The sequence below is a fragment of the Canis lupus genome, chromosome 37 (genome assembly GCF_011100685.1).
Source record: "Canis lupus familiaris isolate Mischka breed German Shepherd chromosome 37, alternate assembly UU_Cfam_GSD_1.0, whole genome shotgun sequence".
NCBI lineage: Eukaryota > Metazoa > Chordata > Mammalia > Carnivora > Canidae > Canis > Canis lupus.
The window spans coordinates 355,664-371,783 of NC_049258.1; the positions used below are offsets into that span (position 1 = coordinate 355,664).

Consider the following 16,120-nt stretch of genomic DNA (forward strand, 5'->3'; position numbering starts at 1 on the left):
GGAGCCTGCTTCTCCCTCTGCCTGTGTCTCCACCTCTCTCTCGGTATCTCTCATGAATAAATACATAAAATCTTTAAAAATAAATTCTAGTACGATTAATGTACAGTTTTATATTAGTTTCAGAGGTATAATACACTGATTCAGCAAGTCTATACATTACTCAGTGCTCATCATGGTCAGTGTGGTCTTTACTTCCCGTCCTCTACCTCACCCATCCGCACTCCTCCCCTCCAGGAACCACCAGTTTGTTCTGAATATTTAAGAGTCTGTTTTTTGTCTCTTTTCTTCTTTGTTTGGTTTGTTTCTTAAATTCCATATATAAGTGAAATCATATAGTATTTGTTTTTCTCCAATCTACCTATTTCACTTCACATTATATTCTCTAGATCCATCCATATTTGCAATGGCAAATGGCATTGCAATGGCAAGATTTCATTCCTTTTCATGGCTGAGTAACATTCCATTATATATATAAAATATATAATCAAATTATATAATTTTATATGCATATATCATATATTTCCCCATTCTTCTATTAATGGATGCTTGGTCTGCTTCCATATGTTGGCTATTGTAAATAATGCTGTAATAAACATAGAGGTCTGTGTAGCCTTTGAATTAGGGTTTTTGAATTCTTTGGGCAAATGCCCAGCAGTGTGATAATTGTATCAGATGGTAACTCTATTTTTAATTTTTTGAGGAATGTTTCCATACGGGTTTTCACAATGGCTACACCAGTCTGCGTTCCCACCAACAGTGCATGAGGATTCTTTTTCCTCAGCCTCCACACCAATACTTGTTTCTTATGTTTTTTATTTTACTCATTCTGATAGGTATGAGGTGATACCTCATTGTGGGTGTGACTTGTATTTCTCTGATAATTAGTGACGTTGAGCATCTCTTCATGTGTCTGTTGGCCATCTGGATGTCTTCTTTAGAGAAATGTCTGTTGGTGTCTTCTGCCCATTTTTAAATTGGATTATTTGTTGGGTGTTGAGTTTTATAAGTTTTATATATATTTTGGATATTAACCGCTTATCAGTTATATCACTTGCAAATATCTTCTCCCGTTTAGTAGGTTGCCTTTTAGTTTTGTTGATTGTTTCTTTCACTGTGCAGAAGCTCTTTATTTTGATGTGATCCCAATAGTTCTTTTTTTGCTTTTGTTTCTTTTGCCTCAGGAGACATATCTAGAAAGATGTTATTGTGGCTGATGTCAGAGCAATTACTGCCCATGAACTCCTCTAGGATTTTATGGTTTTAGGTCTCACATTTAGATCCTTAATCCACATTGAGTTTAATTTTGTGTGTGGCGTAAGAAAGTGGTCCAGGTTCATTCCTCTGCATGTTGCTGTCCAGTTTTCCCAACATGTTGAAGGGATTGTCTTTTTCCCGTTGCATCTTCTTGCTAAGGAGAGTTTATTTTTAAAGAACCCATTTACAAAGAGTTGAAACTCACAGTGGGGAGGGCACTGTTCAAATTAGCCATCTTCCACTGGTGGAGGAATGCAGCTACCCTGAGATGCTCTTAAGGGTAAGTGTGCCGGCCTCTTTCTACCCCTTCTCTGATCTCCTGCCAGCAGTTCCCATTGGCAGACGCTGACAGCCCAAGGACGGGGATTGCAAATTCTGTAGGGTGGGTGGTAAAGGGAGGTGGCTGGGTGGAGGGCCTGGACCTTACTGGCCCACTCACCCTGTAGAGATTTACAGTTGAGTAACAGTGGTGTGCTTCCTGCATTATTGCTTTCTTTTTTCATTTTCTCAGTACCACTTCTCCCTACCTTACAGGATATGCTCCCTCTCTTGTGTCTCCCTCGCTTGAATAAGCTCCACAAATGGCAAGGATTTGGCTCACTTTGCCATGATGTTTTAGTGCCCAGGAGAAAGCCCGGCATTAGTACGTGACTCGGAAGGAGTTGTTAAATGAGTACATGAGTGGATAGTTGTGGGGTAGTATTTGACGATCACTGGCAGAGGTAGCAGAGCGATGTGAAGTAGATATTCAGGAAAAAGGAATAAATACGGCTTTCAGGCCGTAATTTTCCCTAGACCAGGGTTCTCACCCAGAGGATGGCTTCTCCAGACTACAGACACCCCTCCAGGACGTCCCTATTTCTAGCTCTTAGGCCGCTGGTTTTCACCCTCAGCACTGCGGACACTGTGGCCTGGGGCCTCCCCGTGCACTGTGGAGCGTTTCATATTAATCCCTGAACTCTACCTCTGCAACTAAGAAGACACTGTATGTTAATTGGATTTAAATTGAATTAAAAAGTGTCTTTAAAAAAGAAGAGGGATGTTTGGTATGACTCCTGGCTTCCACCCACTAACTGCCAGTTGCAGCCCCCCCCACCCCCACCGCCCGCACGTGTCACAAACAGAAATGTCCGCAGTGTTGGAGGGAGAACACTGTCCCACTCCTCTGGGATAAACTTTCAAGCACAAAAGAACCATCTAGGGATCTGGTTAAAATGCAGATTCTGATTTGGAGGCCCGAGGGGGAGGCCACGGTTCAGCATTTCTAGTAAGAGAGGGATGCAGGAATGGAGCAAGGCGTGGGGGGGCAGGGAGGGGGTCGCTGCGGTTTTTAGAAAAGTCTCTTCAGGCCATTTGATCTGTTTGTGTTGCCGAGAGCAGCGAGCAGCCTCGGGGAGCCGAGCTCCACATGGACCTGCCGCCCTGGCCCCCGGGTAGGTGTGCCAGGGTGGTGGAGGGCGTACAGTGGGGGACCCCCCCACCCCAGGTAGGTTAGGCTCCGGTAAGCCGGTCTCTCCTGAGGGCCGGCCTTGTTGAGAAAGCTGGGCTGCTGTCCTGTGTCTCCAGATGGTTCTTCCCCTGCCTCCCAGCCCCCAAGCATGAGGGGGTCTGATGTGCACTGGAAGGACCAGGCCGAAGGCGGGTCCCCTGGACTCTAACTGTGACCGCCGCAGTGGGCCAGCAGCCAGCCGTCTAACGCGGCTCCCACCTGCCCACGTTGCCAAACCCCAGGCTCAGCGGCCTGCCAGCCCTCGGGAGCCGGGCTTTGGCGGGAAGGCTGGGGCCCCCTCGAGGCGCCCGCGCCTGGAAGGCCGCTGCGAGGTTCCCGAAGGACATCGGGGCGGGGAGCTCCTCCTGCAGGCGCCAGGCTGTGCCAGCGCTGGTCCTGCGGAGGCTTCGCAGGCGCGTGATCCTCCCTGGCACGTGGTGTCGCCAGCCTCGGGGCAGCCTCTGGCCCCAACACCTTGCTCCTCAATCAGACCCAGGAAGGGTCGCGATTCCCTCGGTGTTTAGCCTCCTACTTGTCGGCAGGACGGGCCCGACGTGGGTGCCCTGCGTCACCGGACCTGGAGCGCTGTCACATGGCTGCATGGCCCAGGGCAGACACTGGAGATGACACTGGAGATGACACTGGAGATGACACTGGAGATGACCAGAGGCCCGCGAGGAGGGCTTGGACAGCCTGAGGAATGACCCCTGGGGCTGAGGAGCGGAGCCGGAGAGGCAGGGCTCGGGAGAAGGAGCCCTCGGACAGCAGGAGTAGCCCCGGGCCCGGATACCTCAGCCTCCCGTGGGGCAGGCTCGGCCGGGCAGCAGGCGTGCGGGGCCCCCAGCAAGCTGGGCCATGGGCTGCTCACCCTGCCTTAGAGGAGCCGCGGAGAGGCCCAAGCGAAGGGCGCAGGTTGTGTTCTGTTCTGGGGTTTTGGCACGAGGGGCACGGCCTGGTTCTGTTTCCATTTAAATTGAAGCCTGTGGATCCTTCTCCTAAGTTCTTGATCAGAGGGCCTGCAGAAGCCCCTGAAAAGCTTTCAGCAAGTAGGTGAAAAGGTCAGATTTACATTTGGCAATGACGGATTGAAGAGCAAGAGCAAGATGGGAAGCTTAGTGTGGGCGGTGGAGGCAGCAGAGAAGGTTCTAGAGGTGCTTAGACTTGGTGGCGGACTTGCTATGGAGGTGAAGTGAGAAGGAGATACTGGGTCCCCAGGTTGCTGGTTAGCAGAGCTGGCCGGACGCTGCCGGCCTTCGGATCTTGGCCGCAGAGGAAGAGGACCACGTTGGTAGGGAGGGAGAGACCGTTCAGTTTGGAGCGTGTTACGTTGAGGCGGTGTGGACACAGCTCGTGAGATGCTGGAGGTAAAGACGTGGAGCTTGTAGAGAAACAGTAGATCTAGAGAAGGAATCCTGGGAGTCATGAACTCTTAGGTGGTAGGTGAAGCCACTGCAAAGATAAAAAGGCCCAAGACACACCGTAAGGCTCATGTAGGCGTCAAGACAACGAGAAGGTTCAAAGGAGACTGTGAAGGGGTAGCCCAAGCGGTAGCAGAAAAATAGGCGGCGGCATGGCATCCCCCAGGCCACGGGGAAACAACTATTTTAAACAGGAAGAACCTTACTGTTGAACCTTACTTACTGTAAGATAAGAATTGAAAACACCCACTGGAGCTAGTGACCCAGAAAGGCCTTTGTGAGCGTGTTTTTCCTTCAATTTCAGAGGATCTTCCTACTAAAAAATACATAAAATAGGATTTCCTATTTTACAAGAAACAGCTAATTTGATCGCACACTATTTTATATATGGACTTAATTTTTCATGTATGTAATAGTTTCAATGTTATTTGTTCTTAATTTATGAAGAAGAAGGGTTAAATTTTAACCGTCAGACGTCCTGAGTTAAAGGAGTTCTAGAATGGCCTGAATCCATGCTTGCGGTGCTCTTCTTGGAGCTTTTATTTACTTGTTTTCTCTTCTTGGAGCTTTTATTTACTTGTTTTCTCTTCTTGGAGCTTTTACATCCCAGCACCAAGGTCTCTAGAGCCTTTATTTCGTGGCACTCAGGTCTGTGGATGGATATGGAAAAGGCGTGGGTTTTTTTATTTTTAAAGATTTTTTTATTTATTTATTCATGAGAGACACACAGAGAGAGAGACAGAGACAGACAGAGAGAGAGAGAGAGAGAGAGACAGGCCCAGGCGGAGGGAGGAGCAGGCTCCTGCGGGGACCCCGACTCCGGCCTCCATCCCGGGTCCCCGGGGTCACGGCCTGGGCCGGAGGCGGGGGGTGGGGGTGGCCGGCCGAGCCCGGGTTCACCTGAGCCCCCCCCAGGCCCGACGCCCCTGCACCTGGCCGCGCAGGCCTGCGCCCTGGAGGCCACCGTGTGCCTGCTGAGCTTCCGCGCAGACCTCACGCTGGCCGCGGGCCGGGGCTGGCTGCCCATCCACTTCGCCGCCTTCTACGATAACATCTGCGTGGCCGCCGCACTCTGCAGACGGGACCCCGCGCAGCTCGAGGCGGAGGCAGCCGCTGGGTGAGTCTGGGCGCCCCGCGACGGGGGTTCGCGGCCCGCCCCGGGGCGCCGTCCTCCTGCGCTCCTGTCCCCGGGCCCCGCTCAGGCCGAGGTGCGCCTGCACCTGCCGCGGGGACACGCGAGGATGCCGCCTTGGGGGCGGCACACAGCGCCACCCACCTGCGGGGGAGCCCTCGGGCTGGAGCGGGGCGGAGGGATGGGCGGGGCGGGGGGGATGCACCTGCGGGGGAGCCCTCTGACCGTAGGGGGGCTGAGGGATGGGCGGGGCGGGGGCGATGCACCTGCGGGGGAGCCCTCGGGCCAGAGCGGGGCGGAGGGATGGGCGGGGGGGGGGGGGGGGGGGGGATGCACCTGCCGGGGAGCCCTCAGACCGGAGCGCGCGCGGACAGGGTGTGGGCGGAGTCGGCGCCCCGAGGGCCGCGGGCACAGCTGCCCCGACTGCAGGGCGGCCGCCCCAGGGCCCTGGTCACTGCGGTCACCGCGGCCTGTCCCTCGCTCTTTAGGAATCAGTGCACCCCGCTGCTACTCGCTGCCACCTCGGGGGCCCTGGACACGATCCGCTACCTGTTGTCCCTCGGTGCTAACTGGAGGAAAACCGATACTAAGGGCAATAATATAATTCACCTGTCGGTGCTCAGCTTCCACACGGAGGTCCTCAAGCACATTATAGCGCTGAGCATCCCTGAGCTCCCGGTGTGGGCGACCCTGGTCGGTGAGTACCCCGCGCAGCCCGCAGCGGCCTGGGTCACCATGGCCTGGGTCACTGCGGCCTGGGTCACCAGCAGCCTGGGTCACCCCGGCCCAGGCACCTCCGGGCGCTGGGAAATAGAGGGAATACTGGACATGCCCCCAGGTCTCCAACAATGGACTATCAGAGACGTTTTGTTAAGACCACAGATACAAATAATACGGAGCTATATTTCATGTGTACTTTTATTTCTAAATTAAAATCAAATAATAATGACCCAGGTTATATTTTATACAATTTATTTTCAAAGGTTTTATTTATTTATTTGAGAGAGAACATGAGAGAAAGGGAGAGAGAGAGAGAGGGAACATAAGCAAAGGGAAGGGGGAGGGGGAAGGGGGAAGCCAGCTCCTCATGGGCGGGGAGCCCGGTGTGGAACCAACCCCAGGACCTTGGCCCAGCCGGAGACAGACACTTAGCCCACTGAGCCACCTAAGCGGCCCAACTTTCTCCAAAAGTCTGTCTATCCTCTTCTCCATCAAAAAAGCAAATTAAAAACAAAACAAAACAAAACAAGGAAAGAGGAAGGAAATTAAAACTGAAGTGAAAAAGTTTCCCTCTGGGATGCCTGGGGGGCTCAGTGGTTGGGCACCTGCCTTCGGCTCCAGGAGTGACCCCAGGGTCCTGGAATCAAGTCCCATGTCGGCCTCCATGCAGGGAGCCTGCTTCTCCCTCTGCCTGGGTCTCTGCCTCTCGGGGTCTCTCAGGAATAAATAAAATCTTAAAAATATATATTAAAAAATGAAGAAAAAAAGAAAAAGATTCCCTCACATTCATTCCCTCCTAATTTAAAAGATGATGGGCGTTGGTTCAGCACCTCACAGAAGGCAACTTATAAACACTTACAACATGCGTTTTTCTGTTGAACATTTGCCAGAAATGTTGCAGTGTGAGAGCTATAAACGAAGGATGATGGCTGTGATGTCCTTGGAAGTAATTTGTTTAGCAAATGATGGATACTGGAAGTGTATTTTGGATGCAGGTAATAAAAAACCTATTAATTGTGTTTTGCTTACACTATTTTATGTAGGGCTATAATTATATTCAATCACTTTAAGATCTATTTTTTTAAAGGTTTTATTTATTTATTTTTTGAGAGGGAGGGAGTGAGAAAGAAAGCAGGAGAGCACAGAGGGCAAGAAAGCAGCAGCCTCCCTGCTGAGCAGAGGAGCCCACGCAGGCCTCAGTCCCAGGACTCGGACCAGACACTTAACTAACCGAGCCAGGTGCCCCTTAAAATCTATTTTAAATTGTAGAGGAAACTTTTTAGTTGATTTTAAGTTTCTATTTTTTTCTAAAATCACTTCCTTTACCTGATAAATATATTTATATTTATATTTATTAATGTATAAATATTATACATTTATATATTTTTAATTCAGGTATAGTTGACACACAATGTTATATTAGTTTTCAGTATACGATGTAGTGATTCAACAATTCTGTACATTTTGCTGTGCTCCCCGTGGGTGTAGCTACCATCTGTCACCATGCAATGCTACTTTTCCCCCCAATTTTTATTTAAATTTTAGTTACTTAACATAAAGTGCAGCAATGGTTTTAGGAGTAGAATTCAGTGATCGGTCACTTACATACGACACCCGGTGCTCATCATGAGCGCCCTCCTTAATCCTCACCACCCGTCTAACCCATCCCGACCCGCCTCCTCCATCAACCTTCAGTTTGTTCTCTATCAATAAGAGTCTGTTATGGTTTGCTTACCTCTCTCCTTTTTTTTCTTCTCCCCTTCCCATATGTTCACCTGATTTCTATCTTAAATTCCACATATTAGTGAAATCATATAGTATTTGTCTTTCACTGACTGACTTCACTTAGCGTAATACAGTCTAGCTGCATCCACATCATTGCAAATGGCAAGATTTTGCTCTTTTGATGGCTGAGTAATATTCCACTGTACGTATACACCACTTCTTCTTCTTTTTTTAATAATAAATTTATTTTTTATTGGTGTTCAATTTGCCAACATACAGAATAACACCCAGTGCTCATCCCATCAAGTGCCCACCTCAGTGCCCGTCACCCAGTCGCCCCCACCCACCCCGTCCACCTCCCTTTCCACCACCCCTAGTTCGTTTCACAGAGTTAGGAGTCTTCCATGTTCTGTCTCCCTTTCTGATATTTCCTACCCATTTCTTCACCCTTCCCCTCTATTCCCTTTCACTATTATTTATATTCCCCAAATGAATGAGACCATATAATGTTTGTCCTTCTCCGATTGACTTATTTCACTCAGCTTAATACTCTCCAGTTCCATCCACATCGAAGCAAATGTACACCACATCTTCTTTATCCACCCATCAGTCATTGGACATTTGGGCTCTTCCCGTAATTTGGCTATTGTTGATAATGCTGCTGTAAACATCAGGGGACGCGTACCCCTCTGAATCTGTATTTTTGTATCCTTTGGATAACTACCTAGTAGTGCAATTTCTGAATCATCGGGTCATTCTATTTTTAACTCTTTGAGGAACCTCCACACAGCTTTCCAGGGTGACTGCACCAGTTCACATTCCCACCAGCAGTGCAGAGGGTTCCCCTTTCTCCACATCCTGTTGTTTCTTGTGTTGTTAATTCTAATTCTGACAGGTGTGCAGTGGTAGTTCATTGTGGTTCTGATTTGCATTTCCCTGATGATGAGTGATGAGCATCTTTTAATGTGTCTGTTGGCCATCTGGATGTCTTCTTTGGGAAAATACCTCTTCATGTTGTACTCCCTGCAACTCTATTACAATAGCATTGGCTGTATTTCCTATGCCCAACCTTTTATTCATAGGATTAACTCATTCCTTAACTGGAAGTCTGTAGCTCCCATTCCCTTTCTCCCCCCCCTCTTTTTTTTACCCATTCCCTCCACCTCCCTCCACTCTGGCAATCATCAGTTAGTTCTTTGTTATAGGTCTGATTCTACTTTTTGTTTGTTTAATCACTTATTTTGGTTTTTTACATTCCACGTAGAAGTGAAATCATATGGTATTTGTCTTTCTCTGACAACCTCTTATTTTATTTTTCACATGGAAGTTGCACATGATCAAAACACTTTATAAATTCCACTTTTCTAAAAATTTGCAAACTTAAAAATTATATTAAATTACTTATTATGCTACCTTTTATATTTACTTTCACTTAGAAATTATTCTTATTCTGTACCTACACAATTTATTTTTTTAATTAAAATATAAGTTTCTTTGTGATGAGCACTGGGTATTATATGGAAGTGTTGAATCACTCACCATATTGAATGCCTGAAACTAATATCATACGGTATGTTAACTAGCTGGAATTCAAATCAGAACTTTTAAAAATAGCAGTTTTTGTGTCAGCCCTGGGTTTGTAACTAGCTCTGCATTTAGAACTTAGGCTAATTGCTTGCCCTCTCTAATCCTAATTTCCTCATTAATCAAATGATTCCTTACGTCATTGGGTTGTTTTGAGAACACTATTATTCAATATAACTTTCTGAAATGATGGAAATATTTTATTTGCACTGTCAGTATGGTATCCACAGCTCTAATGTGGATATTGGGCACACATGAAATGATCCATAAATATTTGTTGAATGAATAAATGAATGAATACAAAATATAAGTTGTACCCCAAACTAACCTAAAAATATGTACAAAAAGCTCTGTGTCCAAAAAGTGAACCATAGGTAAGTCATGAAGGAGGTTTCATTTCAGGTAGATAAGTAAAGACCTAATTATACCCATTCTATTTTTTTCCAGCACTTCTTGTGTGCTCTAGAGTGTTATTTTCCTTTCTTTCACATTGAACTGATACAACAAGCATCTAGCTGAAGCCAGATTCTCTATTTTTCACCAGACCCAGTGATCTCCATCCTTGAACCAATTGTAATTAGTGAAGCTAAAGTTGCCTTTTAGTAGATTCAGCACTTTTTGTCTTCAGTTGCTTGCAAAAAAAAGGGGGGGGGGTAAAATATAATAAAATGCTCAAACAATTGCATAAACACTGCCACAAAAATTGGATGAAATACCCAAACCGAACACTATCATATGGTAGCTCAAAGAATCTATTCCTCGATTATCTTAAGCCAGAAGTGCATGCTTCCAAGGTGGCTGGGAGTTAGCAGTATGAAACACAGGCTTGTGTGCTGTGCGGAAATCCAATGTGTGAACAATGAGAACTGCCTGAATTATAGAGAAGCCCGAAAAGTATATTCATATAGATTCAAATAATTTTGTAAATACCTCTAGAATTACTTGCTAATTGTTTACATGGCAGTGACTATCGTAATAAGTCGACTATAAATGGTTACAAATAATTCATACCTTTTCTTGATCTCTTCATTGCAGGTACCATCCCTGCCTTAATCAATCTGTTAAAAGGCTCCAAAATAAAATTGCAGTGCAAAACAGTTGGGTTACTGAGTAACCTGTCGACCCGGGCCAGTGTGGTGTGTGCCGTCGTGGCGGCCGGAGGCGTGCCAGCTCTCCTTGGCTTACTGGCCTCCGACGAGCCTGAGCTGCATTCTCGATGTGCTGTCATTTTATATGACGTTGCCCAGCTGGAAAACAAGGATGTGATTGCCAGATATGTATGTTTCTTTCATAGAATATCATTTTGCCTGACAGCAATTCCTCCAGGGCAGAGGCCCTGCTGCTGCGCCCGGGGGGTGGGGGGGGCACCCCCAGGGAGGAGCGCAGTCGGGGTGGCAAGGAGCAGGCCTGGTGGCATCCCTTGGGGGCCACGGTGAAGTGGCCCGGGACAGTAGCAGGGCCAGCACAGCGCAGGGTGTCGGGTCCCTGTCCCCTTCCCCAGGGCGGCACCAGGGCCCCGGAAATACTACCAGCATTGGCCTGTGGCTCCAGAGGGGCCTTGGCCCTGGGAAACCTATCACTTGGCCAAGGCCGCCTGTCGTCTGTCTGGAGGGAGGCATCAGCGGTCCTGTCAAGGCCACTGGCTGCAGGAGGCGCTGAGGAATGGCCAGGGAGGCTGGTGGCTCTCCATCCTCTCTGGCTCAGCGGGTCCTTCCAAACACATCTGGTCCTCACGACTCGTTCACCCTGGCCTTCCTTAAGTTTTGAGCCTTTATGTTCACTAGGCCCGGGGCCTGCTGACACCCTGGTCCCCAGTCCCACGGTGTCACTCAGGGAGGCGTGTATCTCTGTGTCTGCCCCCAAGAAGGAGGCAAGTGGCCCCTAGGACAGTGGCCATGGAGAGGCTCATCCCCGCGGGAAGCTCACCCACACTTACGGGGCCTCAGCATTACAGATGTGTCCTGCCGTTATTGAAAATGAGGCTACGTTTACCTTTCTTACAGTTTTGCATTATTTCTGTTACTGGAGAGAAAGCCATCTTTACTCCAATTAAATTAGGAAATTACATTCATATTTAAAAATAGTTTGTGTTGCACCAATATAATTACCAATTACCAGCACAATGTCTACAATGGCAAATATTTCCAAATTGGCAGTGTATTCAATTGATCTTATTCAGTTGCTTTACTTTTTAGATATTTATCACATGTTGCAGTGAACTTGTAGCCTTAACTTATTTTGGTGTAGAGGAGGCTATTTTATGCCTAAACTTGTATTAACTGTCATTTAATATGCCAGTATAAATGACACCAATAGACACATTTGTTTATGGGCAATCATTCTCTCCTACATAAGCAGATTATTATAGTAAGAAAATTATAGATTTATGTTCTTAAACAAAGATTGCATAAATCTTAAATAATTCAATTGTAATGAATTTTTTGTTTCTTTATTTTTAGAATGGAATCCCAACTCTGATAAGTCTTTTGAAGTTAAACATAGAAAATGTGCTAATAAATGTAATGAACTGTATACGGGTATTATGTATGGGAAATGAACAAAATCAAAGAGCAGTGAGAGACCATAAAGGCATCCAATATCTTATCACATTTCTGAGTTCTGATTCAGGTGAGCCTCAATTTCTGTATTATTTCTAAGTGAGCAAGTATATCAAGTGAAGCAAATACAGGTTAGACTTGTCCTACCTGAATACATGTCCTGGATTTATCTTAGAATGGAACTAGACATATATAATATACACGAAGTATCTGGAACACTCAAGTTCAAATGCCAGGTTTATAAAAGGAATTGACTCTCAAAGCCATAATCTAAAAAAAATTTAATTAGATTTTTTAATAAATGGAAAAACTGGCATAAATCATGAAAATAATGTAATGTGCCCAGGGACTCGAAAAGATAACTCCTTGTGTGAATAACACATATATTGATCATTAGGAACATTTTATAAGTTACAGCAAAAACTTCAGATTTGCTGTTAGATATTGGATATCAGATTCTAGGTCGTTAGGCCAATTACCACACCTGAGGTACGCATCAGCACTAAGAACAGCACAAGCTATGGGGTAGCTCTTGAAGGCACAGCAAATGGTCTCTTAGGTTCTCTAAGAATTCTCTCATTTCAGTGAGCATACACATAAAAGGGGAGTTTCAAATCCATGGTTTTCCCCAAATTTGAGGGGATAAAAAAATTGTGGAGAAGCTTTCCTATTTTTCTTCCTCCTGCTTTTCATCTTTCTGTCCTAGTTCTCTAGGAATAAATATAGGAAAAATGTGTTGGTTAACATGTAAGACAGGGTTATGGAAAAGGGAGTTGTTGCAGAAAGCTTTCTTTTACTTTAGAGCTTCAAAGTTAAGTAATTATCATCTTCTAAGAACCTCTCTTGTATAGGGAAGTCATTTGAAAGTCCTTTCCCTTTATTACAAATCCCTAAGGTCATCTGCTCTAATCGGCCCTCTATCAGTAACTGTGCTCTACTTTATCTTTTTTGGTGGTGATGGTAGGTAGGCCCCATGCCCAGGTGTAGCCCAGCACAGGGTCTGGATTCAGGACCCTGAGATCAAGACCTGAGCTGAGATCAAGAGTCAGACACTTAGCCCACTGAGCCACACAGGTGCCCCTCCTTTATAATTTTTAAGAATAGCATTAGAGATAATGCACAGAATCATCCAGTCACTATGCGCTGCTACTCAGCTGAAACTAATATAAACTGTAGGTCAACTATACTTCATTAAAATAGCATTAGAGAGAGCCAGCTTTTATGCTTATTTTAGCCATAGAATTTTTACTTTTTTATAATTGTTCTTTATTGTATCATTTGTGTTTTATCTCCTTGATTAAAATTTAAAGATGGGGGGGTGGGGCGCCTGGGTGGCTCAGTTGGTTAAATGTCCAACTCTTGATTTCAGTTCAGGTCATAATCTTGGGGTTGTAAAATGAGCCCTGTGTCCAGTTCCATGCTGGGTGTGGAGCCAGCTTAAGGTTCTCCATTTCCCTTTGTCCACCCCCCCCACCCCAGCAAAAAATGTAAAGACAGGGACTAGTTTTTCCCTATCCTTTTTTTTTTTTTTGTCCTCCCAACCCTAGATGCTAGAACAAAGCACAAATTATGGAGGCAATTTGAACAAATAAGGAGGACATAAATTCATGAAAGAAAGCTATAGAAATAAATCGTTGAAATTGTTTCTTTGTGGGCTCTAGCCATATCTAAATGAAAGTCACTTATCCTATACTATAATCTATATTATCTCCTCATTCCAAGGAAAATAATTTTGAAAAAAAGTTAATTATTTTATTCTCTTCATTTATAATTTATAAATGCTTCGTTTATAATTCTAGTGCTATAACAAATAATTCTCTTGGCTGTTAGCTGGTTGAGCTGTAGGGGATCACAAAGGAATTTTATTAAGTCCAATATTGTCTTAACCATTGTCAACCACTCTAAGATTTCATGGATTAAGGTAAAATGGCCCCAAAGCAAAAATCACATGCAGTTTCTTGAGACTATGGATTTATTAACATCTCCTTAGTCTTGACCCCCATCTCTAGGAGTTCCTCAACCTCTGTTGAGTTTGGTTTGTCTTAAGCCTTTGCCTCACCCATCTTTAAATCTTTAGCTGCTTATTTCACACTCTAGCACTCATGTTTGTGCCTGCATTCATATTCTAATTCCCAGATTTCATCTTTTTTACTGCACACAATTGTCCTGCTCTGTGTTGTTAACAAAGGTCTGTATGACCCCACCATGGAAACTGAAATATGTAACAGAAAGTATACAAAATGCTTTTCAAATGCAAACTATCTGAGGAAAGCTTACAGAGCACTTCATCCTTCTTAGAATGATTATTCACACATTTCAGTGCAGATGTGTTTTTTCCACACTCCCTGGGATCTTCGGTCATATTTAGTATATGCAATCACTACCTTCTAAAATCTGAAAACTTTGGAATTCTGTTCACAAGAGTTTTAGATAGGGGGCACCTGGGCGGCTCAGTAGTGAGCGTCTGCCTTTGGCTCAGGTCATGACCCTGGGGTCCCGGGATCGAGTCCCACATCAGGCTCCCCACAGGGAGCCTGCTTCTCCCTCTGCCTGTGTCTCTGCCTCTCTTTCTGTGTCTCTCATGGATAAATAAATAAAATCTTAAAAAAAAAAAAAGAAAATGCTAAAAAAATAATGGAAGTATACAAATTGTTGCTAAATCCTGAGGGAATTCTCTAACTTATTCTTGCAAATTTTCTGTAAGTTTTAAAGAGAACAAATACAACTGGTTAATAAGATGTATGAAACTATTTAGATTCAGCAGTAATAAAAAATATGAAATAAAATGAGATGATATTTTGCTTATCAAATTAGCTGAATTTATGTATTTATTCTTAATATCGATTCTTAAAAAGATACAGCAACATTGAAACTCATACTCTGATGGAAGGATAAGATGCATTATCATTTTTGAAAAGTAATTTGCTGTGATGCATTAAATTATTCCAGTAATTCCTGGGACTCTATATTAAGGGCAAAAACAGGAAGGAAAAATAGCTTATGTGCCAGGATTTCTCCTAAACATTGTTTAAAATCGTGAAAAGTTGGAAATGATGTGTATTTTTTTTTAAATGAATGGATAAGGAAATGTAATACACTCATTAAATGGAATATTTAGGAGACACTGATGTTCATAAAAATGGGAAAATGTTTTACTGGTAAATTAAAATTCAAGATAGTGTACATATAGTGCAACTGTATTAAATATGTTTACAACATTACTTAAATGTATCTTTTTCTTTAAAAAGTGAATGAGATTAAATGAAGTATTTATGTTTGGGTGGTGAGAATCTGGACAGTTTTATTTCTATTTTTCTTTACTTTCTAAATTTTTTATACTGTCTGTAAGTTTGACTTTATAATATGGGAATCTAATGACAAGTTGCAATTTTATATTTTTAAAAGATTTATTTAACTGTTTCTTGAATTCATTTGAAGATGTGTTGAAAGCTGTATCTTCTGCTACAATTGCTGAGGTTGCACGTGACAATAGGAGTGTTCAGGATGCTATGGCGGCGGAAGGAGCCATCCCTCCACTGGTGGCTCTTTTTAAAGGGAAACAACTTAGTGTCCAAGTGAAGGGTGCAATGGCTGTGGAATCACTGGCAAGTTATAACCCATCTATACAGAGGGCATTTCTGGAGGAATCATTAAGTAAATATCTTTTAAAACTTCTCAAGGTAGGAATTTTATGATAATTTGACATTTTTCTTAGACAAAGTATTCAATATTGAACTTAGGTAAAGTGAAAAGGTAACTAAAACCAATTTTAGAATAAAACTTTTAAAAAAGATTTTATTTATGTATTTATTTAAGAAAGAGAGCTCGTGCATGTGGGGGGAGGGAGAGAGAGGGGAAAAGAATCTCAAGCAGATTCCATGCTGAGTGTGGAGCTCAACATGGGCTTGATCTCACAGCCGAGAGATCATGATCTGAGCCAAAACCAAGAGTCGGACGCTTAAACAACTGGGCCACCCAGGGGCCCCTAGAATAAACTTTTTATAAGACATTCCTACCGTGTTTAGTCAATGCTTATTGAAAGAATGAATTTTTTTTATAGGCATTTCAAATAGATGTTAAGGAACAAGGAGCTGTAGCCCTTTGGGCCTTGGCAGGACAAACCCTGAAACAACAAAAGTATATGGCGGAACAGATTGGATACAACTTCATAATAAGCATGCTTTTGTCACCATCTGCTAAAATGCAGTATGTTGGTAAGTCATGTTCTATGCGCCGATTT

General features: G+C 44.4%; 1 protein-coding gene across 7 annotated transcripts in view; it reads left to right on the plus strand.

Annotated features, from left to right (window-relative positions):
• Positions 1-16,120, plus strand: part of ANKAR (ankyrin and armadillo repeat containing) — a 51,654-nt gene that overhangs the window by 18,041 nt on the left and 17,493 nt on the right. For all 7 annotated transcript variants that reach the window (XR_005385019.1, XR_005385018.1, XR_005385022.1 and 4 more), the window contains exons 9-15: positions 5,077-5,278; positions 5,782-5,990; positions 6,904-7,008; positions 10,358-10,599; positions 11,782-11,950; positions 15,319-15,560; positions 15,941-16,094. Coding sequence is in view for 2 of the 7 variants with exons in the window: in XM_038585124.1 (XP_038441052.1) it covers positions 5,077-5,278; positions 5,782-5,990; positions 6,904-7,008; positions 10,358-10,599; positions 11,782-11,950; positions 15,319-15,560; positions 15,941-16,094 (1,323 nt within the window). In the remaining 5 variants the exon portion in view is untranslated. The remainder of the gene's footprint in view (positions 1-5,076; positions 5,279-5,781; positions 5,991-6,903; positions 7,009-10,357; positions 10,600-11,781; positions 11,951-15,318; positions 15,561-15,940; positions 16,095-16,120) is intronic.